Source organism: Marmota marmota, unplaced genomic scaffold, assembly GCF_001458135.2.
Source record: "Marmota marmota marmota unplaced genomic scaffold, marMar, whole genome shotgun sequence".
In the NCBI taxonomy this organism is placed as follows: Eukaryota; Metazoa; Chordata; class Mammalia; order Rodentia; family Sciuridae; genus Marmota; species Marmota marmota.
The window spans coordinates 19885787-19900563 of NW_026000005.1; the positions used below are offsets into that span (position 1 = coordinate 19885787).

At 37.5% G+C, this 14777-nt stretch overlaps 1 protein-coding gene across 4 annotated transcripts in view; it reads left to right on the plus strand.

Annotated features, from left to right (window-relative positions):
• Positions 1 to 3170: 3170 nt before the first annotated feature.
• Sgo2 (shugoshin 2) overlaps positions 3171 to 14777 on the plus strand; it is a 31654-nt gene continuing 20047 nt past the window's right edge. For 3 of the 4 annotated variants that reach the window (XM_015481207.2, XM_048808261.1, XM_048808263.1), the window contains exons 1-4: positions 3171 to 3304; positions 10065 to 10193; positions 12387 to 12562; positions 13403 to 13480. In XM_015481207.2, coding sequence (XP_015336693.1) covers positions 3298 to 3304; positions 10065 to 10193; positions 12387 to 12562; positions 13403 to 13480 — 390 coding nt within the window. In that variant the 5' untranslated portion in view covers positions 3171 to 3297. Of the gene's footprint in view, positions 3305 to 3335; positions 3770 to 10064; positions 10194 to 12386; positions 12563 to 13402; positions 13481 to 14777 lie in introns of those variants that run through there. The other variant, XM_048808262.1, reaches the window with a different exon arrangement.

Genomic DNA, 14777 nt, shown 5'->3' on the forward strand with positions numbered 1-14777 from the left:
TGGGAGATATTCGTTTCCCAGATTCTCTGCAGGCATCTCCTGCCTGTGTTGGATGTGTTCAAGGGCAATTAACTAGGGGAAGAAAAGATAACACTGTCTTTCTAATCTTGTTAGTCAGGGAGGGGGAAAATGGGAGAAGAGCAGGTGGGGGAAAAAAACCCTTAGAGCAATGGGGGCTATATTCAGAAGGTGAAGGGACCACTGTTACATGATGACTCTCAAATCTAGCCATCTCTTTTCAACTCCATATTTATCTGTGTATCTACTGGGGATTTCCATCTATATATTCTAAAAAGACCTCAAATAGCAGAATTCATTGTTTTCTACAACTGCTGTTCCTTTGCATTGGCAGCAAAAAAAATGGAAGAATGTAGGGGAGTTAAGATTTTTACTGGAATCTCAGGCCAGATGCCTGACTTTGATGAGGGAGGGTTTCCAACAAATTAGATCCAATCATTCTCCCTCAAAACAAATAGACTCTGTAATGATGAAAAACAGAAAAAATAAAGTTCAAACAATATGACCTCATTGGAAAGGTAAAGTGAGATAAAGCACCTCAGCCTTACCTCTGGGTGCTATGAGCTTTAGGTTTAACTGGAGGAAGAATTGGAGCAGGAGGAAAGACTATGCATAATTAAACGGTCTGGTCAAACTGTGGTCTGTTTGAGTAGTATCTCAGCTCTGGTTCTTTGAGATGGCCCCAGAGAATCTTTATCATCAGAGGAAGGAATTTTTATTTGCTGCTCAAATATCTATCAGAATTATGATCCTGGAAGGGCTCAATTCAATTCCCCTGAGATGATTGCTTCTGCTTGGGGGAGCAGTCTCATATAGGGTGATCTGTCTTCAAGGCTCTGCTGTTCCTGGAAGGTGTAGGGCAATGACTATAGACTTCTAGGGTGCTATGCCACTCCAGAGGTCTGGAACAGGTGCTGCAAATGCTGTATCTCTATTCTCTCCACCCAATAACTTTTTCTGCTTCTGTCAGCCTTGGTTAGTTTTTCTTGATGCAATTCATCCAGTTAGAATGGCACACATGATCAGATCAGGTGGTTTAATAAAATGAAGGTACACTATTTCTACTTTGTTTTATTAGTTTATTGATTTGCAGTGACTTTTGCTTGGCTCCTTCTCAGGGATCATTTTTCTTGGATGATTTTTGTTTCAGTAATGCTGATCTGTTAAAGAGGATTTTAGAAAAGATTTTAGCAATAGCTTTTTTTGTTCTCCTTTTTCTTTGCTTTTTTTTGAAATGTGAGCTGTGTGGCTCAGGACAACCAAATTTTAATTGCCTGGAATTCAGCCTTAGGTAGGAAAAAAATCAGGTAAAGAATTTAAAGGAAAACAGGGAAAGGAACAAAATCAGTGTCCAGTGCAGGAAAGTATCACAATAAAACTGTGACCTTACTTAATTGGTTTATTTTATAGATAAGAAATTTGTAATTAGGAACATAGAACTAAAGGCTGAACTACAACTGTTATCTCTTGACTCTTAATCCAGGGCTACTGCCTTTGTCTATTATATCAAAAAGCAAAAATGACTGGAAAGCAAGCTAAGATCAGGTTAAATTCAGCCCAGTTAATTATATTTGTGTGTGATAAGAATTTACATTTTGAAAAGCATTTTATAATTACAAAGCACTTGCATCTTAACTGCTAAAAATAAGATAGTATTTTTCTAAAAATGTGTTGGAATTCTTGTCCTATTATTATTATTATTATTATTATTATTATTATTTACTGGGAATTAAACTCAGGGGTGCTTAACCACTAACCCACATCCCCAGTCCTTTTTAAATTTTTGTTTAGAGACAGGGTCTCACTGAGTTGTAGTGCCTCACTAAGTTGCTGAGGCTGGCTTTGAACTCCAGATCTTCCTACCTCAGCCTCCCAAGTCACCTCAGCCTCCCAAGTTTATGGAAGTACAGGCATGAGCCACCACGCCCCCCACCCCAGCTTGTCCTATTATCTTTAAAACATCTTTTCTTCCTCTGAATTCCCTGTCTCCTTTTTCTATTTATTTTAGTTTTGAAGTTGTAGCTACAAAATTAGTGTGTTAGGAGGAAAGCGTTTTTATAATGTCTCTGAACAAAAGAAACCATCATAAAAATATATTGGATGTTGTTATCAATCTCCATTTTGCCAACGAGGAAACAGAAGCCTAGAAAGATTAAATAACTTGGTCAAAATTAAATAACCATTAAATGGCAGAGCCATGACAAGGTTCATTTAAAGAAACAAAATATGCATTGAGCAATTTAATGTTCTAGATTAATTAAACAAAATATAGTGCTAGTTAACTCCTAGGTAACCAGAAATTTCCATATTCAACATATTACATTTGAAACTGTTATTACTGAAGTTTTTATTGTATTTTTTTTTCAACTGGTCAACCATTAAATACTTTTCTACTTATAGAAGATTCATGTAAGTAGGATTCAGATCTGTAGGAAGACTGACCTCTAAATCTATAAATAGACAAAATATCTTAACTCAAAAGCACTTCTTGCATCACTTGACTATATAGATTCTTCAAAGATGGAAAGTTGTGATTCTCAAATATTCCCAAATAAACCAAAAACTGATGATAGACGTGCGCGGTGGGGCACGCCTGTAATCCCAGTGGCTTGGGAGGCTGAGGCATGAGGACTACAGGTTCAAAGCCAGCCTCAGCAAAAGGAAGGCGCTAAGCAACCCAGTGACACCCTGTCTCTAAATTAAATACAAAATAGGGCTGGGGATGTGGCTCAGTGGTTGAGTGCCCCTGAGTTCAATCCCCAGTACTCTCCCACCCCCATTCCCCCAAAAAGTCGAGTGAGGAATGCCTTTAAGTGAACGCTAAAGAGTCTGGCATCACAATTGGGAATGAAAATATGCAGAAAAAAATGGTGAGATGTAGGCAGGTAGTCTCCCAGTTATGTAAACAATATAAACCTTTCAGCAGACTTGAGGCGGCTGTCAAGTCTTTCCGAAGTCTGATTAATAAAGGTATTTTGTCAGAGGCGTGTTTCCTTTTTTCAACCACACTTCAAAACAAAGGCACGTCACCTGCTCAAAATCCAAGGGCATCCCTGTCACGCCAGTAGTCCAATTCCCCTAGCCACGCCCCCTCAGCGCTTTCAGCGGGGCCCCGCCCCTTCCACCGCCCACTTCCTGGAAATCGAGCGTCTTTTCACATCCTTCTCGGAACGTGATTGGCTGCTGCGGCAACCGCTAACGGCTGTGTAATTTAAACCTGAGCTCTGGTTGCGGCTGCGCGCCGAGCTCCCGGACCTGGGTGGCCGTTCCCCACGCCAAATGAGCGGTAAGTCAGTGACCTGTGACTCTGGTGTGGCCGTCCCCAGAATGGCAGAGTCTGTGCCTTTCTCGAGCTGCGCCTCCTGGGTCTGTCAGCCTGGCCTCTGGCCCGTCCTCTGCGCTTCCGGATCCCGACTGCTGCCGCTGCCCGGTTATGGGGGGCTGGTTCTTTTCTTAGGCTCTGCTGGGTTTAAACGACCTGCTGGGCCGGGGTAGGGCGGGGGCCGTCGAGCCACCAGCTCCTCGAGGGAAAGGGTTTCTGTCTTTGTGACTGCTCGATTCCCTGCTTCTATAAAGATTTCCAGTGCTGGATACAAACTACGGAATGATTGTTAGGGATGCTGGCTGTAAAGGTTCGAGGGAGGGAGCTCACTCCTTTGGAGCGCTCCTTTAGAAGAGAAGCTGGCCTGAGGCGAAGAGTGATGGAAGACTGGGGAGAACTTGAACTTGAACTGGGTCTCCTTGAGGTCAGGTAGGATTTAAGTAAAATAGGAGTGATGCTGTTTCTAGATGAAGGATCTTATTCAGGAGAATTGGATGTGGACCAGAATATTTTGTATTTAGAGAGAGCCGAGATGCGGGCTGGCTAGGAGCTACAGATAATGAGTGCTGTCTATGTAGCAGGTCGCATACAAGGCACTGTACATACGTGGGCTCAGTGCCTTATATACTATAATTTTATATAGTATAAAATTATTTTAATCTGGAAATTGAGACTTAAGAGATGTTGAAATTACTTAGCTGTGAAATGTTGAAACTGGGGCTCCACTGAGTTCTAACCACTGTCTCTAATGTCTGTTTAGATGGTAACTCACCCTGGAAGGATATTCCAGTGGTGTGGTTCTGACTTCTGTGGTGCTCTTTGGTGAGGTCATTGATATGGGATGTGACAGTCGGGAAGGGCAGAGGACGGACTTCCTTAACAGTGTTAAGGAAGACATTAAGGAAGAGTCCCTGATTTCTAGCACGAGCATTTGTATGGGTGATAGCTCTGTTTATTAATTTAGGACTTGTGTAAGAATCAGCTTATTGGGGAGGGCAGTTCAGCTGTGGTTTCCTAATTAGTAAAATGAAATTTGATTTTCCTGACTGGAGTTTTTTGTTTTTTGTTTTTTGTTTTTTTTTAGTAATGGACTTGGTTTTTATGTTAGGTTATCTTTCAGATATGTGAGATGCAGTAGTTTGTATGGAGGTTCTGTGTTCTTGTGTTTTACTGCCAATGGAATAGAGAGTGATCTTTGATTTTTATTTTTTTTTAGTTGTTGATAGACCTTTATTATATTTTATTTATATGTGGTGCTGAGAATCAAACCCAGTGCCTTACCCATGCCAGGCAAGCACTCTACCACTTAGCTACAACCCCAGTTCCATGATCTTTGATTTTAAAGTTTATTTTTGATGAAATTTTTGGAAGCTGCATTGAGCCTTAATTTTTTTAATGTCTTTAGTTGTTGATGGACCTTTATTTTATTCACTTATTTATTATATGTGGTGCTGAAAATCGAACCCAGTACCTTATACATGCCAGGCAAGTGCTCTACCACTGAGCCACAACCCCAGTCCCAAGCCCTAATATTGAAAGCGTTCTTCGTTTAACTTCTTCTCTCTTCTAGAAATTCCTTCTAAAATTATTTGCCCATTATTTTCTTGACATCTGCTCAATGCTTTCAATAGACCCATTCCAATATTGGGCAGATTTTACTATTGGAAAGTTCTTTCATTCATCCCTACTCATTTTTTTTCTACAAATGTTTATCTAGTAGCTGCTATATGCAAGGAACTGTTCTAGGCTCTGAGAATAGAGCAACAAACAAACTTGATAAAAAAAATTCATGACCCCACTATGCTTACATTTCAGTAAGAGAAAACATAACACATTAAATAAGAAAATTACTTAGGTTTTTGTTAGACTGATAAATCAATGGAGAAAAATAAACCAGGAAAGGGAAATGGTGACAGATGTGCAATTGTAAATAGTTTGAATGGGAAGCCTTATTAAGAAAGGGATATTTGAGCAGAGACTTGAAGGAAGTGAGCAACCCCTATAGTTTTTGAAGGAAGAGTTGATAGGAAGGAAAAAAAGGAATGCATTGGCTCAGCACTGGAAGCGTGTCAAAGTGGCCCAAGTGGCAGGAACTTAGTGAAAAGGTAAAAAAGGTATGTAGATAGGGGAGTTGAGAAAGGGAAGAAGTAACAAATTGTATAGTACTCTGTAGGCTATCACAAAGATTGAGTGACATGGAAGGCCACTGGAGGTTTTTATAATGTAGGAGTTATTATATGAATTTATTAAATTTAGTAGGATGTTTCTGGTTGCTGCTTTGAGAATAGACAGTGAGGGAGAAGATAGTAGTAATGACACCATTTAGGAAATTGTAGCAGTAATGTATATGAAAGAGAATGTCATCTTGGATCAGAGTGGTAGCAGTACATATAGTGGTAAGTGACCCATGGAGATATATTTTGAAAGCATGATTGTTGATAAGAGTGGATGTGGATATGAAAGAAAGAGAAGTTTCTGTCTTGAGCAACTGGAAGGATGGAGTTACCATTAAATGAGATGAAGAGAACATGGTGGAACAGGTTCGGGGTAGGGGGAATTTAGGACATGTTAAATTTGAAATAATAATAAACATTTAAATAGGAGATGAGGAGTGAGCAGATGAATTAATCAAGTTCAGGGAAGAATGTAGATTGAGAATATAAATGTGAGAATCATCAGCATTAAGATTTAAAAGTCAGGGGCTGGGTTATGACTCAATGGTAGAGCACTTGCTTAGCACATGTGAGTTACTGGGTTTGATCCTCAGCACCACATAAAATAAATAAAGATTGTGTCCATCTACAACTAAAAAAATATATACAAAAAAAAAAAAGATTTAAAAGTCAGGACACTGAATGATAGCCCCAGGGTGAATATGTAAATAGAGAAGAGATGAGATCCAAGAGTTGAGATCTGGGTAACTCCAATGTTATTAAAGATATAAAGAATAACCAATAGAAAAGACTAAGACAGGAGAAAACTCAGAAGAATGTGCTGTTTTAGAAGCTAAGTGAAAGAAACTGTGTCAAAAGAAGGGAATGATCTGATTTAAATGAGAATTGGACTTTTGAACACTGTTATTTGATTTAACAACATGGTAATTTAGTGACCTTAATGAAGAGTTTCTATAAAGTAATGGAGAAAAATCATTGTAGCAGCATCATATAAGACTGGGAGAGGAAGAATTAGAGATAGCAGGTATAGAGTAGTATAAGGGACCACTTGTATTTTTTAAAATGTTTCATTTCCATGCATTTGCACATACCTTTCCTTCTCCCTGCAATTCCTGTCCTAATCTGGATGCCTGACAAGTTTTTAAAGTTTTGTTCATTCAACAAATATTTATTGTGTTCATAGCATTCACTAGGCACTGTTCTCTTTCAGCTGGAAACCAAATCTGAATAAAATATACAAAAATGCATAATCTCATGGAACTTAGATTCTACTTGGGGAAGACAGACAATACATTCTATAGTATGTTAAATAGTTATTTAAATGCTATGAAAAAATAGACAGTGTAAGAGTGATCAGTCAGTCATGCTAGGGGAAGGAGCTAGTTTTAAACGGCCTCACTAAGAAGGTGACATTTAAACGAAGACTTGCAGAAACAGTGCATATCTGGAAGAAGAACTTTTTAAATAGAGGATATTTATTCTAAATAAAAAATAAACAATACAAAGGACCTGAGACTGAAGAGTGCCTAGGAGATGTCAGAAATATTTGGATCTTGCTGACCAATGTGACCTGACAGGAATGAGCTATAGGGAGAGAAACAAGAGTTGAGATATAGTGATTGGAAGAAGGGGAGATGGCAGAGAGACTTCTCGACTTGTAAAGACTTTAGAGAATAATAAGAACGATTTGAAAGTTTCAAAATATATAAACTTATCTGCTGTAGGGAGGGCAGTAGTAGAAGTAGGGAGCCAAGAGCCTATTGCAAAAATTCAGGTGAGACAAGGTAGTGCCTTGGAGTAGGATAGTAACAGTGGACATACCAAAGAGGTCAGAGTTTAAATATATTGTGAAGGTAAATTGGGATGTGAGGGAAAGTTTTGGCATGAGCAACAGGAAGAATGGAGTTGCCATTAACTGAAATGGGGAAGGCTCTTAGGAGAGCACTTTTGGCTAGGTTAAATTTGATACACCTATATTGGATAACTTGTTTTGGTTGTTCAGTTGAATTGTGGTATAGTCAGTTGGCTATTTGAATCCAGGGAAGTTCAGGAAAGAGATCCAAATTAGAGACATAAATTCTGAGAGTTTTATTATCCAAATGGTATTTTAAGCCATGAGGACTATGAAACTATGAAATAGTACATATAAAGTCCAGCAGAGAACCTATTATATGACCTATAAAAGTGACTGTGAGGGAGAAGCTAGTTAGGTATGCATGTATGGCTGGGGGGTGGGGTGGGGCTTAGGATCAGGAGTATGGTATCTAGAAGTCAAGGAAAAAGTGTTTTTGAGTAAGATGGAATTAACCATATCAAATTCATATAGATCCTGATAAATCAGTTAGATGTGGACTGAGAATTGACCATGAGATTTAGCAGTGCAGAGGTCATTAGAGATCTTGGCAAAAACAGTTTAGGTGTAATAGAGTGAATGCATGGTTGAAATAGGTTTTTGAGAGAATTGCAAACTCGCATAGATAATTCTTTCAAAGATTTTTGCTGTAAAGATCTGAAGACAATTGGAGTAGTATTCTGAGGAAGTGGGAATGAGAGGGTTCTTTAAGATGAGGGAAATAGCAGTACACTTACATGTTGATGAGAATGATCCAGCGGAGATGGATTTAGAGGAGAGAATTGTTGGAGTTGTGTTTTTGAGAAGGTGGAAAGGCATGGGATCCAGTGCATATATTTATATCTAAGTAAGGCAAGCTTGGCTCTAGATAGGAACACAGACAGTTCATTTATAGCTACAGGAGAGAAGACACAGATGGGATGACAGGGGTAGGTCACTGTAATGGGAATTTTGAGAAAGTTTTCCACTTTACTTCAATGTTCTCAGAGAAAATAAAAGTGAGCCAGGATTTGAAATTATCAGCTAAGAAAAAGAAGTGACCCAGAGGATGGTAGGGGACAATAGCAATGAGGGGTACAGAGTAATGGAATCTAGTGATAGTCTATTCAAGACTGGGAATTTTTAGGGAGAAAGGAGTTTGAATGGTCTGCAAATATGAATATGATGTGGCCTCTAGAAGGGAGATGGGACAAAAAGTAGCCCTTGCCTATTCTCCAGGGCTGCTGGAAAGTCTGCATCCTCGGGAGAGAGGCTGGTTCAAGAGGATGGAGTGAACATTTAGAAAAAATATTGAGGCTAGAGAGGTTTTGCTAACAATGGATTGTGAGTTTCAGAGGACTTAAGGAGTTGGGCATAGGGAGAAATGGAGACCACAATCATTTTCTGTGGCTACTGTGGCAAATTACTACAAACAAGGTAGCTTAAAACAACAGAAATTTATTTTTTTAGAGTTCTGGAGGCTAAGTCCAAACTCTACTATTTACTGAGCTGAAATCAGAATGTCTGCAGAGCTGCTCTCCTAGAGATTCTAGGAAAGAATCCATTCCTTGCCTCTTTCAGCTTTGGCCATCTGTGGCTTGTGGCAGCATTGCTTCAATCTTTGCTCTCCCCTCTGAGAACAGTATTTAAGTCCTACCTGGAGAATCTCTCCTTTACATAGGATCCTCAATTTACTCAAATCTGCAAAGAGTCTTTTTCCACATCAAGTTTAGAACCACATATCTTTGCTGGGGTGCGTTTTTCAGCCTACGTAAGATTAAATGAGGGTTGTAGAGAGCTGGAGAGGGATTAGAAGGAGAGAGATAGGGTGACATGGGAGTTTAGGGATTCTTGTAATCAACATAAGGAGCACAGTGAGAGATAGTCCTTTGGGCTCAGAGTAAGTAGTAGTGGAGGGACTGAGTACTTTCAGGTGCCTACCTCCAATAGATGACAGGGGTTTTTCTAAAAATCTGAGGGTGAAGTTTGAGAGACTTGGGAAAGGAATATAGGCTTGGGAGGTTGGTCTTTTCCAAGCACTTGGCTCCACATCAACTGCACTTTCTCATTGAAACTTTTTCTGATCCTTTTCCTCTGCCCAGGTAGAGTTAATCACTTCTGTGTATTGTGCATTAGAACCACAGTTCTTTTCATACTATAATTGAATTATTTCTTTATCTTTCAGTTTTTAATTAGACTTTAAGGTCTAATAGGCCATAAATCTAATAGACAAATAGTCAAGTTTAAAGTTTCCTTCCTATTTCTCTAATCCCTCTCCCTTTTCTCAAATTAGGCATATGTCTTCTGTGCTTCCATTAAACTTCCTACATTGTATTAAAACAGTCTGTACCCACACTGGATTATTTATTTTTTGAGAGCAGAGATCATAACCTTTCCTCTGTTCTCAGTACTTAGTCTAGTGCCTGGCATATAGGTTTGAATGAAAAAAAAATAGTCATTTACCTTTTTGGATTCTACTTTAAATTACTTTTTATTGCTTCCATACATTCAGATGTTATGTGAAGAATTTTGCAGATACTTATCTCTGAAGGGCATAAATTTTAGAATATGATTATATTACCCTTTCCTGTGGTGTTGGTGGATTCTGTTATTGAAGTATCTTGGTTTGGGGTGATCTGTTCCTTTTACTTGTATTAATACTATTATTAATAACTCCTACCTCCCATCCTTTGCCCTTTTTTTTTTTCTTTCATTTCAGTGATGGAGTACCCAATGATGGAAGCTAACTCAATTACCTCAGGAATTAAGAGAAATGTGAAAGACAGAAGAATTTCAAAGACTAAGTTGAATGTTTCTCTTGCTTCAAAAATCAAAACAAAAATAATCAGTAAGTACCATAAGTTTTAAAGTATACTCACACTTTTACTTTTCTTGGAGAATTGATATATTTGCTATCTTATTTCATCAAGAATAGAAAACTATGCTAGGCATGGTGGCACACACTTGTAATCCTAGCTACTCAGGAGGCTGAGGCAGGAGGATCACAAGTTTGAGGCCAGCCTTAGCAACTTAGTGAGATCCTGTCTGAAAGAATAGAAAATTGCTAAACCTACTGTTTTGTTAGTTGTAGTTTTTTCCCCCATTTGATCCTTCCTCTGTCCTTTAGCTCCTGTTAATTGAGTAGTTTTGTTGATTTTTTTCTTAGTGGTGACAGCTGAATTTTCAACAGTGAGGTTTGGGTGACCCAAGGCAGCTACCTCTTATGCTGCAAAGAAAATACCAAAGTGACTTCTCTGGAAAAGAGCTAAAAAGAGTAATAGATTGTTCTGGCATGCTGTGGCAATTGGATGGTAACCTAGAGTGGTGTTGGCATAGAGTGGGGTGCTGTAGTAGGTTATTTTATATAGCCAAAGCTCACTATGAAGATACTAAATGCCTTGGGAATGGGATTTCATGAATTCATGAAGGGGCAGGAGGAGGGGATACAGGGGAAACTCCCCAGAATAAATTCTCACTAATTCTATAAATTATTTGAATTGGTTTATATCCATTTTAGTTGGAATGGAGGAAGTGTCCTTTGTAGTTACATTTCCTGCTGCTATATCTCCTCTGAAGGATAGTTGTGTATGTGTGATGAAATAAATAAGCCTTGAGCATCTTTAAATCATGATGTTGCTCCTGTCTAGGTCTCTAGGGCCATCTTGTATGTTAGCCCATCTCCTATAGTGGCTGAGTCCTTCTCTCTTTGGCAGGACCCATTGTGCACCCCCTATTATAAGGGATATGTTGTGCTTGAGGAATACAACAGGAAAATTGTTATTATCTTTAGCTTCTGGAAATTTTGAACTGGTTCTAGTCTTTTTCCACCAGCTATACCAAGGAGTGCTATCTGAAACTACTCTCTCAATGCCAAAGATAAAGCTACTTTTTGGACCCTGATTTTTAGTTGCCCAAATTTTCTCTGAATATCTAAAAATATTATTACATTTTATAAAACATATTTTACATAAACTATACTTTTATCCAGTGGAATATGTTATTGGCACATGGTAAGATATAAATCCAAATTATAAAAATATAATTATGCTTTAAGTGTACAAAGGGAACATATTACATTCAAGATGAGTTAAACCAAAGAATGCACACTGAAATTTCTTTGCTACCAACAGAATAGCATTTCAGTAGTGATTTGAATCATATTTGCATAGAACATTTAAAGCATACAGGTCAGGTTTAGATTGCAGTCCCTGCCTACAAATAAGAGATAGGCTCTTTTGGATGTAAGTAGGAGATCCCATAGTTTTGACTATTGTCCAAAATTACAGTAAGGATGCCCCCTTCCACTTGATGTTCTTTTGGTACCAGGGATTGAACCCACAGGTGCTTAACCACTGAGCCACATCTCCATCATCCCTCTTCCCCCTTTTATTTTGGTACCACGGATTGAGACAGGGTCTTGCTAGGTTGCTTAGGGCCTTGCTAAATTGCTGAGGCTGGCCTCAAACTTGTGATTCTCCTGCCTCACTTTCCTAGTTGCTGGGATTACAGGCATTCATTACCTTGCCCGGCTTCCACTTGAGGTTTAAAAAATGGACTTTGGGAACATAAAATTATTTATCCAGTTCTGGAACTATAGAAACTGGCTTTCAATGTTTCACAGATTGACTATCTCAATTCCTATGAGACATTGCCAGTTAGAGCTGTAGGATCAGCTTTTCTGTTTTACCTTCTATTTAAAAGTAGGAAAGAAGGTAGGGCAATAAGTATCTAGAGTTCATTTTCATGGTTGATCTAACTGTCTAGGACACTGGGTCTGTATTACTGTGCTTCTCTTATTCTCAACTTCATTTATATACATTTTGCTCTCTTTGCAACTCTTTTCTTCATCTTCTGTGTAGCTTTTATTTCTTCATCTTAAACTCTGGGTACAGTTTTTTTCAAAATGACATCTGTATTGTTATTTTTTTCTAGCATTTAGTTCAAACTTATAAACTGAAATACATTTTTTAAAAATAGTTTTACTAAGGAATATAAAAATTTCTTAAAGCATAAATTTAATATTAACTCATTTTTTTTACAGACAATTCTAGTATTTTTAAGATTTCTCTAAAGCACAACAATAGAGCATTAGCTCAAGCTCTTAGTAGAGAAAAAGAGAATTCTAGAAGAATTACAACTGAAAAGACAGTGTTGCAAAAAGAAGTGGAGAAACTGAATTTTGAGAATGCATTTCTCCGTCTAAAACTAAATAACTTGGTATGGAAACTATATTGTTTTTGAATTCTAACGTGTAATTAGAATCTTTTAATTGCATTATTATAGAAATTAAAAATGTTTTTTAGGTCTTTGATTTTGTAAAGAAGCATTGATAATCAATATGCTATGTAAATTTGTGTTAAAGGACCAACATCTAATGGGTAATAAAATAGTTAACTTCAGTCTAATTCTAAATGTGTGCTGTGTGCTCTGCAAACCAGTATAATTTTGTGATGCACATTTGATTGCTTATCATAAGCAAAGCTTGGTGCTTTAGTACATTATAGAAGGATGAGCTAAATATTTCCTGGGAAATGAAATGAGGACCCTCCCAGGGTGTTGGTGTTTGTATTCTCCTTTAATGGTAGCATTTCCCTGGCTACAAACCAAATATAATGAAGGTTGTAATTGTTACTTTTTCTTTGAACTTTCAACTCTCTGTCCATAGGCTGGGCAGTGAGAGCCAGTGATCAGCTAGGCTGCAACTATAGATCTAAATCTAAAATGAGTAGAAATTAATTTAAAATGGAGAAGTGACCTGTAATACTCAAAGATTAAATATCTCTGACCAATTATGTTTACTTGCTAGGTGATATATTATTATAAGAAGATAGAAAAATGTTTATAGGAAAATTTATAGTTGATATTTCAAAAGCATTCAAAATGTCTGTGTATATGACTATTTGGACTATTCAATGTAATGCCTTTTTATCTCAATGTAATCTCCATAGAAAACAATTGAATCTTCTCACATTGACAGTGTTCACAAATGTATTGTATTATAATAAACTCCAAATCTTAACTGATTAAAAGAGGTCTCTCTTTATTTTACATATACAGAATAAGAAGCTTATTGAAATAGAATCACTCATGAACAATAACTTAATAACTGCAATTGAAATGAGCAGTCTTTCTGAGGTAAGTGAATTTGTGTGAGGATAATATTTTTTAGCATTATTGAAGATAATTGAGAATAGCTAAATACCATCAAGGTTAGAGATTCATATTTTAAACCTTGTGCAAAGAAGTGATAATATCCATTTTTAACTGGCTAACAGCACATTATTTCATGTAATTGGTTATAGAAATTATTACATAAAATTTAGATATCTATTAAAAGTAATAGGGTTACATAGCTCATTGAAATACAATGGCCTCTAAACAGACTCAGAAATAAAAACTTAATAGAAAGGTAGGCATTTCAAATTAGGAAGAATTTATATTATTTTAAAATAAAAGATAGAAACAATTGGAAAAACTATTTATGGGGTGGAAATAAGAGGCAGATTCTATTTTATAGCATTCTCCAAAATAAATTCTAGATGGATTTAAATGTAAACAAGGGAATCATTAAAATTGTGAAGAAAATGCTAGTGAATTCAAGTTAGGTGGAAGAAATTGTTCTATACCTAAGCAAGTGCTATACCATTGAACTATATCCCCAGCCTTTTTTTTTTTTTTTTTGGAAAGGGTCTTGCTAGTTTGCCCAGGGATAGCCTGGAATTTTTGATCCTTCTGCTTCACTCAGCCTTCCAAGTAGCTAGGATTACAGATGCATCCTATGTCTGGATATAGCAAAGTTTTGTATATACTGTCTACAGTTTCTCCTGTACCACCCCTGTTAGGTTTTCACCACTAATACTGCTATTCTGAAAATCACCATTAATGTCAATGTTGCAAAACTCTACAGATAAGCCTTGGTCTTAATATTGACCGTTTTATGACTTTTAGAAGACCACACATACCTATGTCTTATCCTAACTCTCTAGCTATTATTTTTCATCCTGTTTGCTGGTTCTTCTTTATTTTCCTGACTTAGTTCATCAATCTCATGGTTTTATTTACCACCATGTACTGTTAACTCCTGAATTTGTGGCTCCAGCCTGGCTGTCTCCTCTGAACTCCACATGATACTTATCCAGATACCTGCTTGACACCTATTTGGCCATTGAAAGGTATCTCAGATTTCACTTTTGCTACCAAACTGGTTTCTTTGAGGTCTTTATCTGAAGTATTTTCCTATCTTTTTTCTTGCCCAATCTCTGATCCTTTAGTCAATCCTTTTAGCTTTGTCCTTATGATCTGTCTGGAATTCTACCTTTTTTCACAACCTTCTTTCACCACCCATGGCCATGGTACCACCATCTTTTACCTGAGTATTGTAATGGCATCCCAACTTGAGCTTCTTGCTTCTGTTCTCTTAGCTCTGCACTCT